The sequence below is a fragment of the Gracilinanus agilis genome, chromosome 2 (assembly GCF_016433145.1).
Source record: "Gracilinanus agilis isolate LMUSP501 chromosome 2, AgileGrace, whole genome shotgun sequence".
Classification (NCBI taxonomy): domain Eukaryota; kingdom Metazoa; phylum Chordata; class Mammalia; order Didelphimorphia; family Didelphidae; genus Gracilinanus; species Gracilinanus agilis.
This window is the reverse complement of record NC_058131.1, coordinates 44,534,043-44,558,335: the sequence shown is the minus strand read 5'-3', so window position 1 is coordinate 44,558,335 and position 24,293 is coordinate 44,534,043. Positions and strand designations below refer to the sequence as shown.

General features: G+C 44.7%; 1 protein-coding gene across 3 annotated transcripts; it reads left to right on the top strand.

Moving 5' to 3' along the window:
- The first annotated feature begins 56 nt into the window (after nucleotides 1-56).
- ZNF821 (zinc finger protein 821) lies at nucleotides 57-18,232 on the top strand. 3 transcript variants are annotated; one of them, XM_044663131.1, is made up of 9 exons: nucleotides 57-309; nucleotides 1,164-1,224; nucleotides 3,197-3,403; nucleotides 4,100-4,216; nucleotides 11,731-11,856; nucleotides 14,544-14,692; nucleotides 15,186-15,290; nucleotides 16,261-16,427; nucleotides 17,273-18,232. In XM_044663131.1, exons 4-9 carry the CDS (start codon nucleotides 4,177-4,179, stop codon nucleotides 17,925-17,927), a joined length of 1,242 nt encoding a protein of 413 aa, XP_044519066.1. In that variant the 5' UTR covers nucleotides 57-309; nucleotides 1,164-1,224; nucleotides 3,197-3,403; nucleotides 4,100-4,176; the 3' UTR covers nucleotides 17,928-18,232. The 3 variants fall into 3 exon arrangements, with proteins under 3 accessions (XP_044519066.1, XP_044519067.1, XP_044519068.1); XM_044663132.1 differs by lacking the exon at nucleotides 3,197-3,403; XM_044663133.1 differs by lacking the exons at nucleotides 57-309; nucleotides 1,164-1,224; nucleotides 3,197-3,403; nucleotides 4,100-4,216 and having other exon boundaries at nucleotides 11,765-11,875.
- The last annotated feature ends 6,061 nt before the right edge of the window (nucleotides 18,233-24,293 follow it).

Below are 24,293 nucleotides of genomic sequence, written 5' to 3'. Positions count from 1 at the left end.
CCTGCCCGTGCACGCGCCTCCCCCCCCGCCGCTGGCGGGTGCACGAGCGGCGCGCTCCCGCCGCCCGCGTCGCCATCTTTTCCCCCCTCCGTCTGTCTGTCTGCCGCTGGCTTTGTCCGTCTGCAGCGCCGTCCGCAGGATCCCCGCGCACGGCCTGGCCAGAGCCCGCCTGGCCCCGGCCCCGGCCTGGAGAGGCCCAGGCCCTGGCGTGGCCCGAGCTGCGAACCCGGGGTCCATTGTCCGGCGGTCCGTCTGTCTGGCCGGCCGGAGGCGGGGCCCAGCGTGGGGGTCTGGAGCGCCCGGTACCGGGTAAAGATACTCACTCCCTCACCCTAGGCCCCGGCCCAGGCCGCTCCCGTATGGGGAGGGAGGGGGAACCGTCCCCGCCCCCCTCCCGAGCCGTCCGGGCTTGGGTCTGTCTGTCCTTTTGTCTGTCCGCGGCTGGAGTGGGGGAGGGGAGGGCTTCCTCCGGCTGTCTGGAGGGAGTAGGGTGGAAGAGACGGTCACTGAGGTTCCCCCCCTCTTCGGCCCCCTCCTCCCTGCCCTTTTGTGTCGGTCTGTCCGTCTGCTCCTAAAATGGGGATAGAAGGAGGGGTTCCTCTCCTGTCCCCCCCTCAGCCCACCCCCTTTCGCTTCTCTGGTGTGTGCCTTTTGGGGGGGCGCCTGCGGGAGGGGGGCTCTGGGGTGGGATCGCGAGGGGAACCCGATGTGGGGGTGCCTGGGCTCCTCCCGCCCCCTTTCTCCCCCTCCCCATCTGCTGGTCCATCTGTCTTTGGCAGAGAAGGGGTGAGCTCGCTCTTTCCCTCTGTGCCTGGTGGGGTGGGGAGGGGGTTGAGAAAAGGCACCCAGGCCCAGCCGGCGTGGAGGGGAGCGTCAGCCCATGAATTGGGGGCTTCTGGGGAAACTTTTTAATTTTGCATTTCTAAGACGGTTCTGTGGGCCGAAGGTGGTGCTGCAGGGATGAGTGGGTTTGTTTTCTTCGGTATTGTTTGTTTGAATGTCTCCAACTTGTCCAGTAAGGAGGCCCAGGGACAGTTTCCCTTTCCTTAACTCTGAGGAGCAAAAGGGAAATTTCAGCCTTTACTCCCCCGACCAGACCAAACAGGTAGGAATCTAGTGAATAGTGAGGTGTCTATAACCAACTCTTCTCTCCAATTTCTCAGATAAAATCAGCTGGATTCAGTCGAGTTTATTTGCTCCATGGGAACAGCATAAGAACTGGAGGTGAGAAGTGTACAGTCTTTTAACTGCTTGAATTTCATCCGATTTTGCCTATTGAGACTTGCAACACCTGTAGAATAGCCCTGTTGTTCATCATCATGTTTAAAGACAGTGGGGAAACTTTGGGTCTTTTTTAACAAAGACTATTAATTTAGCTGCCCAGCCCTGGTTAAATAGTGACTGAACCCCTTTTTGGAATCTCCCTCTGACACCTGAATTTCTTTGAGTTATCCTTCTTGTCATCTTCTCTTTGTTCAAAGAAAGTCAGCTACTCACAGAATTTACTTTTTCTTTTTACTATGGTTTCCGGTCTAGATAGAGAATTGAGGTTAAGTTGAAAGCAGGGATCCTTGAATTCTTTTCTGCACAAAGGGTTGATCTTATTAGATCTTTGCTGCCATATGTAGATTATTTTGGATTTTATTGTTATTATATGGACTTTAGGGATCTATGCATAGTTAATTTCTTTTGAAGAATGGAGAAAGAAGAGGGTGTTACTCATCTTTTCTGCAACCCTACAGGTTGTTGTACCCAAGTGATTTGGCCACTAGAGGGAATTATGAGATGCTAGGGACATGGCAGCCTCAAATGTGCAGGGGATATATACTTCTCTCCCTTCTTTTTCTAGTCCAAATTCTGTAGTCTCATCATTAAATCTTTGCCTAACAAAGGTGAGCTAGAGAGAGGTCATTGAACCAGAACTAACCTTTTCTCTAAGAAAATTCTATGAAAAGAATATAATAGCTATTTTTGAATGATTAAAAAAATAAACGTTAGAGAAAATAAAATTCAAACTTTTCATTCATTTTACAATAGAAGGGTATATCTCTCAGTTTATTAACCCAGATCTAAATAAAACTGAGAAATGTTTTAAATATCTGCTTTTGGGAAAATCCAGACGAAGTCACGTTGTATAATAATATTTAAATTCCATTTGCAGATCTTAAAAACCAACTTAGTGGATGAGTAGAAAGAAAAAAATCTAAAGTTAGTGCTACAGAAAACCCCTGTCTGTAGGAGCACTTAATATATGATCACCTTTTTCCCCCCCATCTTAGAATAAATAGTATGTGTTGGTTCTAAGGCAGAAAAACTGTAAAGGCTAGGCATTTGGAGTTAAGTGACTTGCTCGAGATTACACAGCTAGGAGGTATCTGAGGACAGATTTGGACCCAGCATCTCCCATCTCTAGGCCTGACTCTATCCACTGAGCCACTTAGTTGCCCCTTCATGATCATCTTTTATAATTTTTAATAGTAGAGCAATGTGTTTTATTTAACTGATGGTTTAAAAAGATTCTATTTGATATACAGATGAGGCAGAAGCTTGGTAAAAGCCCTTCCCCATGTCACTTCTCCTCTTTGTGGTTGCTTTTTTCTTTCACTTTGGGGAGGCAGGATCTGATTTCAGTTCTGGAATCGTGAATAGCAAATACTTCAGTATTTGGAAATAAAACTAAGCCACTACTGGTTATAAATTTACTAATTCAAAGGGATACCTTTGTTAAAGGGAGAAGACTAGAAAGCCTTAAAAGGGAATCAAATACATGCTTCTCTGTCTTTAAATAGGAATGAGGTTTATGATTTGTCTTGCAAGATTCTGAAGAGCCTCCATGCTTTGATTTCCTTTTCCTCTCAGAGCAGGAAAAGTGATAAAAGAAAAGTTCTCCAGTCTTTTTTGGATAGAGAACATTTATTCTTTTTAAACTTCCTCCTTTACCAAATGAATCTTCCAAATCATGAAGGGTGGATTGAATCTAGCTGCCAAAGTCATTAACTCTGGCTATTCCCTTGGATGCATAGGCACAGAGCCACTAGGCGGTCCTTATAGTGAGTGCTGACTAAGTCCAGCAGCACCGGCACCCATAGTGACATCTTCTTCCCTAATTCCTGGGGAATTAGCACCGATGGTCCCTATCGTTACACTTTGCTCACTAGACAGAAGCAGTGTTTTCCCATACCATTTTCATTTTCAGATATCCAGGATTGGGGAACCTTTCCTATCCCACAGGGACTGATGTCTTTGTCACCTCTGGGTGAGATAACTACAATGTGATCTTGACAACCGCCTAGAAGTTCCAGTTTGTTGCAGTATGCAGTGCTTGACTTCCTGTGGGCATGTGAAATGTGAGATCTGATCCCTGTTTGGGCTTCCTGATGACCTCAGAGTGCCATTCATGGGGGTAATTTCTTTGGGCCCCAAATCATCCTGGACCAGGTTCTTATGTATCTTTTCTCTCAATTTGTCCTTTGACTGCAGTTGGGATCACTTTCCAAGATCCTACTCATCCACTAAATGGAATTATGGAGGACCTCTGAGGAGGCCCTCTCTTCCACTGAATTCTCGGAGGATCTTGGCCCTAGGCTGGAGGATATGTTCATTTTTAGTTCTCTGTGGGTAATCTCATTTCCTGGTATACAGACATCTTTACAGCCTGACTAGTTCATACTACTTTCATGGGGCTATTTTATTTTATTGTTTAATTCAAAGGTAATTTATTTTGCCAATTACATGTAATAAAAATTTTTAGCATACACTTTCCAAAGTCATTAAGATCCAAACTGTCTCCCTTCCTCTCTTCTCTCCCCCCACTTGGAGGCGGTAAGCAATTTGATCTGGGCCAATGTAATACCATGCAAAACACACTCCCATATTGGTCATTGTTGTAAGAGCACTTTTATACAAAACCAAAACCTGAAATAAAATCGTAAATACACTGATGTGAAAGATAGTATGCATTGATCCACATCCATCCTACTCAACAGTTCCTTTGCTGGAGATGAATAGCATTCCTCATGGGGCTATTTAAAATTTTTTACCTTTTAAGTTTGTGAGATACCCAAAGGGATGAATGTCTAACAATTATCCCTTTCTCTAGGTCAGTGCCTTACAAAGAGGCAGGAACGTCTCCAGTGGTGAAGCTGGACAAGGCCAGAACTACGGGGCCAGGGAAACATGTCCCGTCGGAAACAGACCAATCCAAATAAAGTTCACTGTGAGTATGAGGTCTCTAGTAAATGAGTTTTAAGGGTCTCTCTAGTTCTAAAGAGCCAATTATTCTAGATCTCAGAGAATTTGGGACCTAAGGATCAAAAGCTGGCTTTGGAAAGTTGACTGAGTCTTGATAGCAGAACAGTAGTTCATGTTGTATTAATTTGTGGAGTGGGTATAAGTCAGAGCTTGAATATAATTTAATGCTGATGGTAGAGATGCAAAAAATTTCATCAACAACAAATTTATTTTATTTAGCATGTGTTATTGTGCAAGGCAGTAAAATGGACACTAGAGATGCAAAAAACAAATAAGACAGAATATGAACCTTTAGTTAGCCTATGATTTAATTGTAGAACTACCACACATGTCCCATGTTGTCAACAGCTAATCGGTATGGCCAAGAAGTATTGTAGGAATTCAGCATTCTTTGAGATCACTAGAGGCTATTGATGACATCGACACATGGGTGGGCCTTGAGTTGTCCCTTCACTAACAGAAACATCTGTGAATTGCCTACTAGATCCACATGTGTTAAAGAATGAGCCCTCATTAGATAAATAGAGCTTACAAATGGAAATGGACATGTGTTCCTTAGGGGACAATGATTAGTCACTTAGCTCAGAGAATTCAGTTAGAGAAGGCCTAGAAGTTAAGGTTGGGGCACTGGGTTTGGCTCAGATTGTGGAGAGCTCTGAGTGTTCCAGATTGAGAGCTGATTCCACAAGCAATGAATAGCTACCAAAAGGCTTTGAGTGGAAGAGTAGCCTGTGCAGGTTTAGGGAGATTGATCTGTCCACAGTGAGAAGAAGAGAGGCTTTACCGGAGATTGCATTAGCATAGAGAGCTTTGGGGAAGGAAACTCCTTTGATCAGTGCTGGTTAACACCTGTTCTATAACGTGTTGAGAGGTTAACCTGGTGGGAAGAGAATAAGCATTTATAGAGCATCTACTATGTGCCATTCACTGTGCTAAGCAATTTTATTTTTTTACAAATAAGATCTCTTTTGATCCTTGTAACATATGTGCACCTGTTTTATAGTTGATGAAACTGAGGCAAACAGGTGGTTAAGTGACTTGATCACACATCTAACAGTCAGATTTGAAGTTAGGTCTTCTTGACTGCAGGCCCAGAACTTTAACCACTGTGCTACTAGCTGCCTCTGATTAAGTGACTTGCTCAGTCACTTATCTGTTATCTGTATGTGTTAGAAATAGGATTTGAACTCAGATCTTCCTGTCTTCTAGCCTAGCTCTCTAATCATCATGCAACACTGCCTTATAATATACAAGACAGATTGAAGAAGGGAAGAGGCTTTCAATAGCCTAGGCAAGAAATGGCAGCCTTCCAATGTTACTTACCTATGGTTTTTAAACATCCTGGAGAGTAAGGAACACATTTTTAAAAAAAATGTTTCCTTAGTAACTAACACAGTAGTTACGCACGAAGTATATGCACATAGTAGGTGCTCCTCATATGTTTACTGGGGAAAGGGAAGTTACCTGTTCTAAATGGAGATCCTCCCCCAGATAAATAGGGTATAATTGGGAGAAAGAGGGACTAGCAGATCCCTGATTATGGAGAAATTTGGGCTGAATAAAAGAGAGGGGATTCCTGAGTGTGGTGGCCAGAGAAGAGGCTTCAGATGGAAACAGACTACTGCATCTGAAGGAATGGTGAGTTTGGACCGAAATTGGGGCATTCTCAGGAGAGAACACTGATGGAGTCAGGATTAGATATCTGCTGGTGAAGGGATTGAAGTGGTAGTCCTTATGCAAACTGAGAAATTTTGTATTTAGAGAGAAAAATGGGGGGAAGAGTTGGAAATTCTCTGTCTGGGATTTTTCCTGGGTAAGAGGTAGGCATGACTGGCTAAATTAAATGATGATGGAAAGAGACAAGTGGGTGATTGGGGTGAAGAGTGAGATGTGGCTGCTTCTCAGAGGGTAGCGCTGGAGCTCAAGAGCTGAGGCTAGGCTGGTGGATCTGTGGGGCTGATGGCCCCAGGGCAGGGATGGAGCCATGAAGGATTATGCCAGAGGAGTGGTGGGTTCTTGGGTGGCTTAGCTGGACTCAGAATCTGTCAGCTAGAGGAGTGTAGCTTTCACCCACCCACAAAGCTCACTGTGTAGAAAGACTAGTCAGAAAGAAAGAGCTGGGAGACAATACATTGTCTTCTCACCCTGTAAACCAGAAGTCCCTTCCAACCTGGGTAGTCTTCAGACCTTCAGAGACAGATGCACAGACAGACAGAGAGGGCAGCAAGGAGCTGGGAGTAACTCAAGCAACCAAAGTGTGTCAGGAAGTCAGGAAGATGGCAGGAGTGGGGAACAGGAAGGCAAAAGGTTCTGGAGACTCATTCTCAAAGACTTGTTTTAACATTAATGGAATGGAGCTGGCCCCAGCCTCAAGGAAATGGCTGCCTTATCTGAAGGGGCTTCAATCTTTCTGGTTGGTCTGGCTGAAGAGGGGGTGGTGTGTGCAGTGGCCCAGTCCAATGTGCAGAATTCGACCCTACATGTCTCCCTCCTTTGATAAAGTGACTGGAGCAGACTCAAGATCTGGGAAGTACAAGAAGCTTTGCTCTGAGTTAGTTTGTCAGCAGAGGAAAGCAGCAAGGACTTTCAGCCGATCTGCATTCTAGGAAAATAGTATTGTACCATGGCTCCTGCAGCCAGAGCCTGTTTGTTGGCCTCCTCTCCATAGATGCTGCAGGGTCCTCTGCCTCTTTTCAGCTTTCTTCCTCCTCTTTCTCCTCCAGACAGATTCTTCAGAGGGGCTCCTGAGCTATACCTTGTTCACTTTTAAAACATAGGCATATAGAACTTTTAGAATGATCACTTGGAGGATGTTTGTTAGATCTCTCCCATTAGTCCTGGACAGCTGCATCTAGAAAGGCTGTTTCAAGTACTTCATCAGTGTATCCAGAACAGTGTATGCAGACAGAGCAAACTGTTCTAGGAAATGAAACTTGTATTTTTATAGAGATCTTTGCTTTCCTCTTGCCATCAGTCAGTCATTATTAAGTACTGACTATGTGCCAGGCACTGAACTGGAGATACAAAAAGAGGGGCTTGATGAAAGGGCCTCAACTCCAGGAGCCCCAGGCGCGTAATAGCCTTTTCATCTGAAGAACATGCTGATTGTGCCTCCACTCTGTTAGTACTCCTGTGAGGTAGGGGGCCATTGTCAGCAGTGTTTTACAACCATAACAGTAAGGTGTAAGGAGGTCAGTCTTTGGAGTTAAGGACCTATTAGGTGGGAAGGAGGAGGAATAGAGTGCTCACACTGAAAAGCTCCTGGCTTTTCTTAGAATGTGGTTTTGCTGTCTTACAACAGCCTAAAATGGCATTTATTTAGCTATGGTGACTAGTTTTGTAATAGCTGGGTCACAGGGATACCCCCATACTTCTCAATTTTCCTTTCTCCTAAGTTGCCAAAAAGCCCTTGGTCTTACTTGCTTTGGGTATCAGCCAGCCTGTCAAAACTTTTACCAGAACAGAGACCACAGTATCCCTATTTCATAGGCAAAGACAGGTAGATGCTAGCTTATTGTAGCATTCAAATGCCTTTTTCTTTAATTATTAATGGCCAAAAAGCCATTTTTGGATTATGTAGTCTTAATATGTAAAGGGGAAAGAATCAGAGTCTGTCATAACTGTTTAAAAATGTAAAGGAAGGGGCATCTGGGTAGCTCAGTGGATTAAGAGCCAGGCCTAGAGACGGGAGGTCCTAGGTTCAAATCTGGACTCAGATACTTCCCAGCTATGTGACCCTGGGCAAGTCACTTGACCGTCATTGCCTATCCTTACCACTCTTCTGCCTGGAGCCAATACACAGTATTGACTCCAAGACGAAAGGTAAGAGTTTAAAAAAAAAAGCAAAGGAAATAATCTTAGTTCCACAATTAGTCATTGATATCTATTACTGTAGACGACAACTAGATGGCTTATGGTTTAGAGCACTGGGCCTAGAGTTAGGAAGACCTGAGTTCAAATCCAACCTCAGTCATATATCTGCTATGTGACCCTGAGCAACTCACTTAACCTCTGTTTACAGAGAAGGAAATGGCAAACCACTCTAGTACCTTTGCCAAGAAAACCCTATGGACAGTATTGGCATGCTATGTGGTCCAATGAGTCACAAAGACTTGGACACAACTGAATGCCTGAACAACAGCATTTATTACTGTAATCTGTTCAGATTTCTGCTGTAGCTGGATACACACTTAACAAGTCCAGCACTTTCATATAAAAAGTTCCTTAGAGCATATATAAAATATAAAGTTTGTATAGAAAGGCTCCTTAGAGTAGAACTTAGTGTTTAGATAAATACGGCTTTCTTTAAAGTTATTCATAATTCTTGCTTTCCTACTATAGACTTTTTTCTACTGTACTTTGCTGGCAGAATAGATTTAATTATTTGCTTGTTTATTTTCAATGGTGAAAGCTCTGAAAGATGGAGTCTTACCTAAATTGGAAGGTAGAATGCAAGCTTTTATTGACAAATTGACAAATTGTCACAGAGTGATGGCAGAATTAATTTTAAGTGTACTAACTGAGGATACCAGTAAGAGAATCTCAGAGGAAGAGAAGTTGTCCAAACCAGACTCTTTTCTGCTCTGAGAATTCTCTGTGCTACTCATCTTGTTTTATTTAGAATAAAACAGTGGACAAGGACCTTTGAGCCCTATTGATGGTAACTAGCTGAACTATAAAGTTATATCTCTTATTAGGAAGCCCTAAACTAATCCACCATTTGAAATGATGAATATAAAATGTTTATATTTTCTTAGCAGTGGACAGTATTGGCACAGATACCATCATCTATGACTTCAGTTTAGAAACCAGCTGTTATTGGTCAGAATGCTACAAAGGTAGAGCTTTGTATTTCACTGAAGTCTCCTTTCTGCTACTTATAGTTCCACTAGCCCAAAATTTGGTCTTTGGGGTCATGCCTGTCTATTGCCATAGTTTTTAAGCATATGCACCCTGCCCCAAAGGATGCATAGGCAGAGTGGCTTTACTTTGAACAGGTGGGGAGCTGAGCACTACCTTGTTTTCTTTTTAGAGCCGGGGGAGTTGTGGCATCAGGAGAATCAGATCCATGTTTTCATCCTTTTTCTTCCACTCCCTACCTCAGTGACCTTGAACTTGTCACTTTATGTTGCTGGGTTCTTCAACTCAAAAGGGGGATTTGGATTAGATCCGTGTTGGGGAAGCCGTGACACAGGCACCTTGCTGGCACAGGGAGAGCTGCTTGGTTCTCCCTCTCCATAGCACCCGAGAACATTTTTTGCATGCCCCATCCCTCTGTGCAGCCACCCAAAGCAAGCACTTTCTCCCTCTGCTGTCTGGGGTAATGTAGAGGGCTCACAGGAGGCTTGAAATTGCACTTTGGACATGCAGTCTAGAAAACATTCACCAACTGGACTAGATGATCTCTGTCTAGGTTTCCATGGGGTATAAGAGTTGATGTGTGAGTCAGGACCTCTATCTCTTGTATCTGGGGCAGCAGTTCTTCCCCTTTTTGTGTCGGACTCCTGTGACAGCAGAGCCTATGGAACTGTTCTGAGGATAATGTTTCTGTAAATAGATATTTATATATGTACCTTTTCTCCCATCTCAAAGAACATAAGCCTCTGGAGTACAGAGCCAGTTCAGTTTTTGTCTTTGTATCTAGTCTAGGGGGCCTGACACCCAGTAGGTGTTTATTGGGTAGTTGGTTGATTCTATCTAACAATGACCCTGGACCCCCTTCTTAGTTCAAAGGAGGGATGGTGAGCAGTGATGGTGTCAGCTGACAGGTCTGCACAGAGGAGATTCTCTCCTCATCTGCTTTAAGGATTACTCATCTGACCACCCTCCTGTGTAATAATAAAATAACAATAACATTTATGTGGCATTTACTGTGTGCCTGCCACAGGGCTTAGTGCTTACAATTATTATCTCATTTGATCATCATAACCACCACAGCAGGTAGGTGCTTTTATTATCTCCATTTTACAAATGAGGAAGCTGAGGTAGGCAGAGGTTAGTGACTTGCCCAGGGTCACAGAGTTAAGTGTCTGAGGCTGGAACTGAACTTGGGTCTTCCTGACTGCATGCCTGTCTGCCCCAATTATAGTAATGACTCTAAGCCCCTTGCTATGTGATAGGCTAGGCTGAGAGGAGTTACTTATCTCTTCTACTATCTTCGAGACCATCCTTATCAGAAGGGGCAAATCATCCATGTTCTGTCTCCTTTTCTATTCAAGTAACATGACTTGGAAACTGATCACTGGTTTTTTCTTTTCTTTCCTCTGGCAGAAGAGGCTTCGACTATTGTGAACTGTTTCACTGGGGTTTCTCATGTCCCCCTCTCACTGGCTAGGGAATGATGGCTGTAGTTTCTACTCTGTCAGAGATCATGGAAACCTTAAGAAATCCAACTCCTTCCTTCCCTGCTGGACCATGGGTATATGAGGAACATTAGCATCAAGAAGTTAACTCTTAGGGGCAGCTGGGTAGCTCAGTGGAGTGAGAGTCAGGCCTAGAGACAGGAGGTCCTAGGTTCAAACCCGGCCTCAGCCACTTCCCAGCTGTGTGACCCTGGGCAAGTCACTTGACCCTCATTGCCCACCCTTACCAATCTTCCACCTATGAGACAATACACCGAAGTACAAGGGTTTAAAAAAAAAAAAAAGAAGTTAACTCTCAGACATACTTAACCAGTAACCAGTCCACAAGTATCTCTTAAGCATTCACCAAATGCCAGACACTGAGCCAAGTTAATGAAGTAGAACTTTGAGAGAGCAGTGAGAGAGAAAGAAGAGACCCTAGGAGACAAATGTCCAAGTTAGTCCCTTCAGGGCACATGTTTCAGGCATAAAGTGTTTCAGTATAAATAGGTTCAGGGAGGGTCTGTTCTCCTTTTAGGCCATTATTGAATCAGAAGTTAATTAATTCAGTAGGCATTAAGAAAAAACAGCTTGGGAAGTGCAAGGTCCCTGTCTGGACTCTTTCCTTGGAGGGGGATTAAATAAACTTAGATCTGTGGGTTAAAGAACATATGCTAAGCCAGGACTTTATATTTTACTTAGCTTTCTGCCTGCACACTTTTGGTATATTAGGAAACCTTCTTCCCAGACTTGATGTCCTTGCTCTACCTTATTTTCCATCCTTTTGCCTTAATTTCCCTAGTCATAACAGAAGGTTTACAGTTGAGATTGAAAGCAATTGTTATTTTGTACTTGATCCTTTTTGAAATAACCGAAGGCCGGTAGGATAGAAAGGAAGGGAGTTTGTGATGTTTATTCTAGAGACTTTGGTCATGGCTAACTCAGAGGACTTTTTTTATTCTCAGGATGAATAGCTGCTCCCAAACGCCTAGTAGAGGCAGTAATCTAGGTTGGAGATAAATGATCCTTGCAGCCTGTCTCCTAATAATTGAATGGTCAGATTGGACCTTCCTACCAGCCTCCCTGGAGATGGGCTGCCCCAGATGGTAGCTTGACTATTTTTCCTTGTGACCGCCAGGGGAACAGGTATTTGCTGGGCTGGAGGAGCAAGCCCGACAGGCGATGATGAAAACTGATTTTCCTGGAGATCTTGGCAATCAGCATCCAGCTATCCAACAACTGAGAGATCAGGCCTCCAGTAGCAGTGAGTTCTGCACCTTCTGGTAATGACTCAGGGCAATGGGGAGAGGAATATCAGAGTGTGTGTGCTGTGGGGAGTATGCATGGGGATGAGGATGAAAGGGAACATGAAGTTAGGCTTACAAAAGGTGTTTTAGTCTATGGGTAGGCATATGCTTACCTTCAGTTAGACAGATTTGAAATCACATCTAATTCACTGTTTATAGTACCTAACAGAGCTAGACACTGATTGATTTTTGGTGGGATTTTTATGTGTGCATAGGAATGTGTCAAAATAGGCATGAAAATAGAGAGGAGAGGTTCCCTGTCTCTAGGGGATTTCTTTATATTTTATAATTACTAAAAGGCAGAAGGGGTCTTTGAGAGGCACTGTGGCACATTGACTAGAAAGCCAGCCTGGAGGCCAGGAGGCCTGGGCTTGCACCCTGACTGACACATCCTGGCTTTGTGGCCCTAGAAAAATAATTTTAACCTGCCAGGATCTGAGTCATTTTTCAAAGACTAGTAGTTAGTGTAGTTTTCTCCCAATGAAATCATAGGTCTGGTCTTAAAATAGGGTGGGGGAGACGGGCCTCCACCAATTTGGGTTGAGAGGAATATGGTAAGAATTTAAATTCATAGTGTAATCTATGAATTATTCTTACTGAGATCAAATTTACATCTCTCCAGGCACAAAAGAAGTCCCTGTTAAAATAGTTTTTATCTAACATTATAATTTAGAGAGAAATAAAAAGGAATTAATTATGAAGATACCTAACTATGCCCCCAAATACTAACAGAGAATCCTGAGAGGACATTCTGAGACTAATTTCAGACCTGACAGGACTTGACAATGTCTAGAAAAAGCTAATATTTTGTTATGATGAAGAGATCTCTCCTTTAAACAGTAAGCTTACAAGGTATTTTATTTTTAGAAGGAAAGTTCCATCCAGAAAAAATGTAGTTTCCTGTTTGGTAGGCTTTTAAAAAATAGTTTGATACAATCATTTGTTATCATACTTTTCATCTAAATTTAGAAATAATTTTCCTGGGGGCAGCTAGGTGGTTCTGTGGATTGAGAGTCAGGCCCAGAGATGGGAGGTCCTGGATTCAAATTTGGCCTCAGATACTTCCTAGCTGTGTGATCCTGGGCAAACCCCTTAAATCCCATTGCCTAGCCCTGACCACTCTTCTGCCTTGGATCCAAGACATAGATTCTAAGACAGAAGGTAAGGGTTTAAAAAAAAAAAAGAAAGTAATCTGCCACCTTTCCCCTTTCCCCTTCCACACAAAAAAGAGCTGATTGAAAGTTCTTGGATAGATATAGAGCTGTAACTCTAGGTACTTCAGTTCAGCACATATATTATTAATCTCAGTTCAGATCTAGTCAATTAGCCAATAAAAGGAGCTAATAGAAACGTGTAGTTTTAGACAAATAATGGAATTTAGAGGGAACCACATTTCAGCTCCATAGTATAAAACTTTTCCAACAATTGTCTAAAAATGGGATGGGCTACTTCATAAAGGAACAAATTCAAGTCACCAAACCTTTAGTTAGCACCTACATAGTTTGTGCAAAGCATTGTTTCCCAAATGCTGGGACAGGCCAAGTAGAGGGATGTGATAGAAGAGCAGATGAGCTGGGGCTAAATGACTTCTGGGAATCCTTCCAACTCTAAGATGGATTTTGGTCTGATTGGCTCTCAGGCAGAGTTGTAAAGCCTAGTGCTTGGATCTTGGGTGAACCGGAGAGGATTAGAGGTAGAGGGGATGGCAAGTAGAAAGCAGTTAGTGTCAATGACAATGGAAGTCATTCCCATTGCCTTCACCTGGAACTGCGAGGTGCCCTGCCCTCTTTTCCTGTGCTGAAGTTCAGACCTGGGAATCAGCTGCTAGCTGAGATTAGAAAAGATCTGGGGTCTTACAGGTTTACTGTTCAGCTTCCCTAGGATGGAGGTCAGGGACCTCTCAGCTGCTTTGGTTTAATCTGAACTAAAACTCTTGTGCTCCATCTTCTTTAAAAAACTAAAAGCAAAACAAATCTTGCTTTAGTTATAATTCTGTTCTTTCTAGTCAGCTCTTCAGGGATTTACCTGCATAAGAAACTAGGAAAATTATTGGTGTAGATCTAAGCTCAGACTACTCCTGGCTGACAGCCACACCACCATTACTGCAGATTAATAAGTAGCACTTTCCCTACAGTGAGGGAATTCCTTAAATGAGGTCATTGGCATTAACTGAGTCACCCCTTTGGTAGTCACCTTCATCAACCAAGGGAAGGAGCCAGCTCATGTCAGTGGGACTGTCACAGGGAGGAAGGGGTGTTGGGGTCCTGATCCTGGGCAGAGAAATGAGGAACAAACTGAGTACTTAGTGAGTAGAGGGAAAGAATGGAAGGGATGCTGGGGTGAGTGTGTAGTGCTGGAGGTGATGATGTGGGGAGGGAATGATGTGTGACTTGTGTGGGAGGTTTGATTTGAGAATCTAAAATAAATGCGTGGGGACCCCCAGGGGAGATGCTTTCTGTGGCAGGTGCCCCGTCCGTTGTTTAGAGCCTCCTGCCTACACTGCAGCTGTCTCTAGCTGATGCCCTTGCTCTGTGCCATAGTGTCCCAACTCAAGCCTTCAGACCCAGCCGCGAGATTAGGTGGCAGGAAACCTTGGACTGAGGCTCGACAGAGGGAGACTAAGTGGCTGATTTGTGTCTTCCAGGCGACAGTGAGGGGGACGAAGAGGAGACCACACAGGACGAAGTCTCTTCCCATACATCCGAGGAGGATGGAGGGATGGTGAAAGTAAAAAAGGAGCTAGAGAACACAGAGCAGAGTGTTGGAGGGAATGAGGTGACAGGGGAGCATGAGGCAAGTGACACCCCATCTGCCCTACCTGTCCTTCAGTCAGTCACATGCCCCCTTCAAGCCTCTAGCAGAAAAAACAGAGCCAGCTCTTGGCCAGCAGCAGTCAGCTTTTCCTGCCCTGCCTTTCCTTCCCCTCAAAAACACTCTCACTCCTTAAACTCTGTTCATGCAAATGAAAAAAACAGATATTTGCTGTCCAAGGATATCACTTTTCCAGTTAAAAACCATGGATAGAAGGGAGTTATATGGCTACTCCTCCCCCCCAAGGAGGTTTAAGGGAGAATGGAGATGGAGACTAGTTTAACTACCTTCCCCTCAACTCTTTCTACAGAGGAGGATGAGATGTAGAGGCAGTTTTTGTTCTTTACATCTGTGCCCTCTAAAAGGGGTGGGGAAAGAGGAAGAAATCATGATAGACACTTCAAGATCAGGAATAGCTGAATTGAGCAGCATTTAATTGCCTTTTATATTTTAATAAATTTTTCTTTGTTCATAGGTCACTGAACATTTGAATTCTGACCCCATGCTTGGCCTTTGTCAGTGTCCTCTTTGTCAGTTGGACTGTGGTAGCCGAGAACAACTCATTGCTCATGTATACCAGGTATAGAGTCTGAGGGAAGCACACACATTATCCTTTCCTGGATAATGAATGATTTAACTTCTTTCCAGCCCTAGATGTCATTTTAACCTTTGTCTTTGACTTATCATGAAATTTTGGGTTAACTGCCTTTTTTAGTAAAATAAGGCTAATTCTTGTTCCCTGTTAAGAGCATAGCACCTGGGAGAGATTAGATATATTAGATAACATTATTTGAGCTGCTAGCTGGAGACACTGGGGAAATTATCATTTCTTTTAAAATTATTTAATGAATTTTTCAAAAATGAAATAAAAACCAGTATCTGTTAGTGATGAATAAAAGCTTCACTTTAAAAGAAAAAAATAAAATGTTTCAGAAGTATTGGGGGGAAATTATAGGCTAGGATTATAGGGTGGGAGTGGATTTTACATATTCCGATCTGACCCTAAAAGTACCTATCCCTTTTATAATAATTTCTGATAAGACTAACCTCTTATCTGGAAGCCTAGATTCTACTGTGAAGGTGTTTCCATCACAATAATGAATATATCTTAAGAATAAATTATCTGCATTGCTCTTTTTAGAAGTAAAGACATTTATGTTTATATTCCCACTAACACATATTCTCTTTTTGTCTCCTACTTAAATCCTTATTTCTTCATTAATTTTAACTTTTGCTTGAAAATCCTCTTGCTGTACTGTCCAAAAAGATCCTGAAAAGTCTTATGGTTCAAAGACTCCATGGTTATGCAAGTCATCCATCTTAACTAATCTAGCCTCACTGTATCTCAGGACAGTCAGAATCTAGCCCAGCAAGATAATCAGGCCAAGAGTTCCAAACCATAGTGGTTTGTAGAGAATAGCTGTCTCCTCTTCCAACAATAAGAGAAAAGAACTAAGAGATCATTCCTTTGCCTAGAGAGTACTTTACAAGGGGATGATGATGGCATGTGAAAAAGAGTAACTGGTTGAAACTTGGGTTTTCTTTTTCAGCACACTGCAGCAGTGGTGAGTGCCAAGAGTTATGTGTGCCCTGTATGTGGCCGAGCCCTCAGCTCCCCAGGGTCACTAGGCCGCCACCTCCTCATCCACTCTGAGGACCAGCGGTCCAACTGTGCAGTATGTGGAGCTCGTTTCACCAGCCACGCCACCTTCAATAGGTCAGCACTACGTTTAACCTTCTTACAGGGGGAACAGGGTGTATGTAGGAAGGTCTGTTTTCTCTGAACTGCTCCTTGCCAGAAAGGAGAAAGACAATTCAAACAGATTTCACTGACCCATGTACCCCTGGAATAAAAAAATGATACTAGCATCTAATAATCTCAACCCTTTAGGTTGGAGGAGAAATGCTATCCTGATTTCACTCTCTCACCTAGTGTTACCTACTGGAAAAGATCTTAAGTAAGAGTCATTCATGATAACAATGGGAAGAGAAGTAACTAGCCAGGCCTCTGGAAGGATGCTTAGGACTTAAGTCTCCACTGCTTAAAAATAGTAGTATAGAATCTTTATAGTCTAAACCTATTGGGCTTCATTTTCAGGTTTGACTTTTTTCAAAGGTTCTTGATCTTTACCACAGTCCTTCCAAAGGGTAGAGGAGGGTTGAGGGAGGGCAATAGGCAGTAAGCATTGCAAGGATCATTCCTCTGGCTGTGATTCAGGCTTCAGTGGAAACTTAGAATTTTAAAAGTTTGACTCATCCACAGTGGAAACTATCAGTCTAGTCAAGGAGGACTGAAGGGCTTTTTTGTTTCCACTGTTAGTCATTATGTGTCCATGAAGACCATTCAGACTGATATATTCAGCCTGGCACTTTAAGCCCGATTCCCCTGAAAGTTAATACATCCTGAATCTTACTTAGGTAGTTGGGTGCTCTGGGCCTGATGGGAAATAGGGTGATTCCAGCTGGACCAACACCTAAGTCATCTGGGAGAACACATTTTTTGCAGGGTAGTTTGGCCTTTACTCAGAGGTCACTGACTATCCTGTGCATTTATTTTTTCAGTGAAAAGCTTCCAGAAGTACTGAATATGGAATCCATACCCCCCAACCACAGTGAAGGTCCCTCCAATGCAGAGGGGAAGGACATTGCCTTCAGTCCCCCTGTGTACCCTGCTGGAATCCTGCTGGTGTGTAACAACTGCGCCGCCTACCGCAAGCTTTTAGAAGCTCAGGCTCCTGGGGTCCGCAAGTGGGCACTGAGAAGGCAGAATGAGCCCCTCGAGGTTCGCCTGCAGAGGCTGGAACGTGAACGCACGGCCAAGAAGAGCAGGCGGGACAATGAAACCCCAGAAGAGCGGGAAGTGAGGCGCATGCGGGACCGTGAGGCCAAGCGCCTGCAACGCCTGCAGGAGACTGATGAGCAGCGGGCACGCCGCCTTCAGAGGGACCGAGAGGCCATGAGACTTAAACGCGCCAATGAAACTCCGGAGAAGCGGCAGGCCCGGCTTATCCGGGAGCGTGAAGCCAAGCGGCTAAAACGGCGGCTAGAAAAAATGGACATGATGTTGCGAGCTCAGTTTGGTCAGGACCCCTCTGCCGTGGCAGCCTTGGCGGCAGAAATGAGCTTTTTCCAGCTGCCAGTGGGTGGGGTGGAGCTGGAGAGTCAGCTTCTGGGCAAGGTGGCCTTTGAGGAGCAGAACAGTAGCTCCCTGCACTGACCAGATCAGACCAGCACTAGGTCAACATGGACCAGTCCTCTGCCTGCCTACAAGCCTCTGTCCTCACTGCTGGGGAGGCTCCTGGGTTTGGACCCGGCTTAGCTCTTGCCGTCACACACGCACCGAAGCTTCCCTTGCATGCTGGAGGAGAATGGGGACGAAGAAGGGGCTGACGTAGGCAGCCCAGAGGGAGCAGGCACTCCAGACAACCAGATCCCAAGCCATGGTTGCAGGACATGACTAGTGCTCTGCAAGCCAGGTTAAGCCCCCACTTCAGGAGGGCAAATAAATTAATTTTATCTTTACTAAGTCCCTTTATGCTTTTTTGGCAGCTTAATTCTAGGCTGATAAAATGTGCCTCTGTTTATAGGTATTTTTAAGAGACAGAAGCAGAGGTCTGTTTCTTTGACTTCCCAAGGAGGGGCTGTGTGTCAACATCTGTCACTTGGGGTACTGAAAATAAAATGGGAAAACCAACCAACTGTTACCATAAAAGGAAAAGGGCTACTGCCGGAGGGAAGGCCCACTCTAACAACCATAATAAAATTTGGTAAGAATATCCCTATGGTACTAGAGGTCCATTTAACCCTAGCCAATGCCCTCTTTTCACAGTCGGAATACAGAGAGCCTTTTCTTGAGCTAATGGAAAATGTGGGTCAGGTCTGCTGCTACTCTGGAGAAGGAGGTGGTGCTGCACTGGGCCAGGCGCCAATTCCTGCTCCCAGGCTATATTCAATTTGCCAGTGTCATACTGTAAGCAGCAGCCCAATTTAGGAATGTGCTTTCCTAAACAGTTGCATTGGTAAGTCTCCATCAGTAAAGAACTAAGGCTCTAATTGGTTCCCTGAATAGTATAGTTTACTTGGCAGCAGAGTACCAAAAGCCATCGAGGAAAATATGGAATTAGTTAATTGAGCACCCAAGCCCCCAGTGGTCAGAGTTGGGGTCAAGATGACCACCCTAACAGAACTGCCCAGCCAAGGTGAAGTTCAGTCAGCAGCACAGAACAAACCCCAAACCATTCTTGGCCAGCCCTGGAGGGAATCTGCAGTTCAGATAATTATAGTGTTTTCAAGTCCAAAAGGAAGTGACCTGGTTCAGTTGTAGTCAGAAAATGGAACTCTGCTAGGAACCCAGACCACTAGTCAGTCATAGCAAGGAGAATAGTTCTTCCTCCACCTGCCCTTCATGCTAAAGGACTTTCGTCACCAGCTACCTGCAGCATTCTGGCCAGGGCTGTCAGCCCAACTCCCATCACTCCCCACCCAGTGGTGGCTTTTTTCTGCCACCGGGTAAGGTGAAAAATTTGACGTTTACCCTTCTAGGCTTCTGCCAGGTGCTTCTTGCCCATGGTGATAAGTGGACCTTGAGGCAAGAGGCTGTGCTAGCAGCAGTACTGGTGCCTGACAGCCAAGTCAGCCCGGATCCAGTGCCCCTTCTAACCAAGCAGAGGCATAGAGGGAAGGAAGAGTGGCAATGACACCCATGGGCCCCATAGTTCCTACTCTGTTATCGAGGGCTAGAACCAAAGCATGGGGTCATATGAACTCGGCAGCAGCCAACACAGATGCCAGAGCTCTGCTTGGGGATCTGGGAAGCTGCAGACCAGATGGTGCCCCCCACAACCTGGGGCTAAGACAGGAAGAAGGCGCCAACACCAAAGGAAAAGCTATTAGTTTATATAGAGATATAGAGATATTGATATATACTGTGTTTACATAGTCCACAAGTTAAATGCAGGTATCCATAAGAAGAGCATTAACAATAAAAATACAATCTGTGTAGCCAAGTACAGAGACTTAAAATGGTAAAACAGCAAAAAGGATCTCACAAAAGGTACAAATATACAGTACAAATTGATTTATTTAAAACAGTTACAAAAAGCACAACAAAATAGATTATCCTTAGAATTATTAATGCTTTGTTAAAGATCAGGTAGGATTAGAGGATAAGAAACAGTATTGGGTGGGGGGAGCACCTGACTAGTTCTAAGGCTTTAGATACAATGCAGTTGGTTACATGTTAATTCAGCCATTACATAATGGGGATTATAGTTGAGGGATCGGTAATTTATCTACAGGGAACTCCTACCTAAAACAGATCTACCCGGTCCTCTCCAGGTATGGCCTTCTCCCCGTCCTGGATGACATCCTTTTCTTCCCTTCTCTGTCCCATCTCTCCGTCCCCCTCACCCTCACCCCCACCCCCGTAAGGTGCTGTACAAGTGGAGAAGTGCTCCCTTTGCAGCTGGGATGTCCACTGGTTTGGCTCTACAGACCCCTGTGTGACTGGGAAAGAAGCTGGGCCCAGGCTTGTGATAATACTCCAGGTGGGCCGTGATCCTCTCCCCAACATAATACACATTCTCCGCAAACACAGGGTGTTTGTCAAGGAAGCCGAGGGTCCACTCACTAACAACCCACTGCCTCCACCTCACTGCAAACTCCCTGTCCTTTAGGTAGTTCCAGAACCACCCAGTCAGCTCCCACTGAAGAAATTTCAGTCCCTACAATAGCCAGAAAGATGCAAATGCTTGTGGGTTTGACACTGAGTAAAGGCACAAGGGCCTCTGCCATACAAGCTGCAGGCAGGGACCCAACATGAGGCCAGTGTCACTGCTGGGGGTTGCAGGTGACACGGCTTTGGGATTCCATGGACTTGGAGTTTTCTATCTACCAGGGAGAAATCTAGGTTTAAGGGGAGAAAAAACAAAAAAACCTTAGTGTGAAAAGTGCATTAATTACAACTGCTCCTGCTAGGGAAGCTCAGCAGGGCAAACTGCACCCTCATTCCCTCCTGTTGCAGGTACTGCAAGTGAGGAGAGCCCCGGCTCCCTGCAGGCTATGCTCACAGACCGATTCTGAGGCGACTCAGGAGCAGCTGTCAGCAACAGACCCATATGCTCATTTGATTATTGCATAAGGAGAGAGGCCTGCCCAATCCCCAGGGATCGGAGGGGTGCCGGTCTCCCCACCAAGTCCCAGTGGGCTTCTCATCACCATCCAATCTGAGCAGGGTTCAGCCCTCAGTTGTAGTGTTTGTTAACTACAGTTTTTCTCATCTGGAAAGTATTGCAGCTTCAGTGTGAGTTGGCACTCCCCTGGGGGTGAGGGGGGGGCACCAGGAAATCTCCCTAAAACTTTGGCCCTCGCTCTTGCCATTTTTTCCATTTTTAACTCAAATCCTTCAATGCTGTCCAAGGTCAGTTAACTTTGTAGTCTTTTCTCCAATGGCCTCACAGGGCCAGTGAATAAACTTATTCCATCCTTCAACTCCAACATGATCTCCCAACTCTTCTCAATATGCCTGCTTTCTAGCAAGGTTAGGCCATAGCATCCTGCGCTCTGAACATCCTGAAGGGTTTCTGCTACCCTCAAAGTCTTCATGTTGGTAAAAAACGTAACCAAAATGCCTTTGAAGACTTGAGTGGTTCAGCCTTCTCCCACCACTAGGCTGGCTCTAAGGGTCTGGTAGGAGAGAGGCCTTTGGGGGATGCAGGCCTTAACTTCTGACTCCCCTTTATTACCTTCAAAATCAGGTCACTAAAAATATCAGAAAAGTTAAGAAGTCAATAAAACAGAACATATTTGCACACACAACCAATTTGTTTCTCCTAAAGGCAAACAGGGAAGAGATGATTGGAGCTACGGATCTGATGACAAGTGCCTGAGCCACTTCTTTTGAATTTGCTCATCCTGAATTTACTCTACCATTCCTGTTTTACACAAAATGGAGCACTCTGTCAAAATGACCTTGGCATAACATAGGCAAAGAGAGGGCACTACTGTTTCCTCTATAGCCTGAGTTTAAATATTTGGCCAAGGGACAGAAAGGCCTGGGGAGAAAGCAGCAAAGCAGTAATTTAGCAGTAGTCAGGCCCTTTGGGCAGCACTCTGTGGCACCATGACCAAGTGGAGTCAGGAGCATGGCAACAACACTGTTTAAGTCCACTTGGTGCCTCTTATGCTTTGGAACAGGCTAGGCAGCTCTCAGCCCCGAGGTCTCAGAGAGGAACACTGGGGATCCAAAGCTAGGGACAGTTGTGCTCTCCTCACAAACTAATAACAGCTTCTCTACACAGTGAAGGTGAGAGTGCCATCCATCACAGCAGCACTTGGAACCCTAACCCCTTACCCCCACCCCTTTCTATCACCAAGCTCTGAGATTCTTTTACATATTAACTTGGAGCCTCTGGTCCTCATTCTTTCTTCTGTCCATTCTAAATCTCATGAGTAATCTCTTTCCTTTGAAAATTCCCGTTCCTTTTGATTCCTGCAACCCAAGTTCTCTTACTCCAATGCTGCAGTCAGAGGAAGCACAGCTCCACCACAGCAACCAGTACAGAAGATGGCCAGCAGCTCAGACTCGGGTCGACAGAATAAAGCGCCTCAAAGGGCTCCAGACACCATTCTTCTCCAAGACATTTGACCAGCTCATCAAAATCAAGTAATACACAGTATGTGCATGGCACTGTGCTAGGTGCTATACAGCTAACCTGGGGGGGCGGGGGGGGGTAGAGTCGCGAAACATTGCTTCACCCAGGAGTAGAGAGAGTAAGGCAGAGGAGGGGAGGGCATATCTAGCTGAAGGTGCACAAGAAAGGGCCCCTTCTCTTGAAGGAAGGAAAAGGAGCTATTGAATAAACCATATATAAGCCACTCTGGGAGCCTGCAGTCCGAAGGGAGGGGCAGCCTTTGTTTCCAGCCTCACTTGATGGAGGGAGCTGCAGCTGATGACCAGTGATTACTTCTTAAGCACCTCCTGTTTGCACGGTACTGTACTAATCAGTTTCCCAATAAAGCCACTGCAGAGAAACCTGTGCAAACATTATTCCCCAGAAGCCATGTACTCAGAATAACCAGAAAATGGGGGGGAGGGAGGTGGCAAGGGAGGAAGTCTTCTCACAAGGTTTAGTGATCAGAGAGAATTTGTTAGACCACCTCCAGGCCCCAACTTGAGGAAACAAGGTAGGAAAAGGAGTACTTGGGAAGAATGGGAGATAGAAAAGAGACAGGGAGAGATCTCAAATGCAGTACCAAGATTCACTGTTCACCATACAGAGTTAGCTTTTGGTTCTTTTTAGAGCTGGCAACTCAAGGAATTGGGGTACGGTCCCTTTAGATGGGGCTTTACAAAAGTGATAAGAGCTATGATTAAAAAGCAAAATCAGAATATAAGACTAGCATCAAACAAGCCAAGTTTCAGTCACTCTGTTCTACTGTGTACTCTCTGGCTGGTCATTTTCAGAACATCCCCCAGGAGGTAGGTAATATTCATCCCCATTGGGTATCTGGGGAGAAAGTGAGACAGAGGGGTCCCAGAACTTGCCTAATATTACTGAGAGAAAAAGCTGAGGTCAGCCCTTGGGGGTTCATGGACTCTTGCTCCTGAGTCAAACATTTCCACAAAACACATGCTACCTCCTGGTCAGAGCCAGAATCTATATAACCAGGGAGAAGCTAAAGCAGAATTAGGTGATGCTGCCCTGAGTTACCTTGAATAAACTAAAATAAACTCATCCACCTTCCAGTGGCTCATGGAAGAGCCTGCCTCTCAAAATTCCAGAATCCCATAGGCCTGGCTGTGGCTAAAAGTTGTGGGTAAAACACCTTGGGGCTTCAAAAATAGGAGGATGCCAAGCAAGAATACCTGGATTAAAAGAAATACTATCCTGAGAAAGGAAAGTGCCACAACTCAGAAGCCAGAGGACCATTAGGTATCAGAATATGTGGATCATCCCTCAACCTTAAAGCCCTTCCTCATAATTAGTGTGAAGAATGGCAAGAAGAAGCCTGAAGATCAGATGATACAGTGGAGACATAATGGATGTTAATGAGTCCTGGCAATTCCAGCCCTCAAGCCATCAGCACTGGTCTGGGGTATATAGTATCTGTCTTAATCCCAATTTGGTTGTGCAACAGCAGAAAGAGAGCAAACATGATGCCTAAGGATTCCCAGCAGATTCTGGAAATGAAGAAAAAAGTATGACAGTCCAAGGGGGAAACCTAGAGTCCTTGGAAAATCAGTGGGCTTAGCAGGGGCAGAGGTTTTACAGAAGATTGGTAAGGTCAACAGAGTCTTAGGAAGAAGTCCAAATGGAAAAACTCTGTGGGTGAGGATAGGAGAAAGATGGGAAAGTGCAGGCACTTGGGCACATTGGCAGAGAAAGGGGAAAGAGTGCAGGTGTCTATGGAAAGTAATGGTATGCTAATTTTTCAAAGATTCTCCATGATTGATTTAGGAATTCAGATGACTTTAAGCTAGTCACAAATGATCTAAGCAGGTTGGACTCAGATGAGACACATGCATTCCCATAAGCTCCATCTATGTCCAGACAAGCTTTTTGCTCCAAAGTCCTCCAGCTGC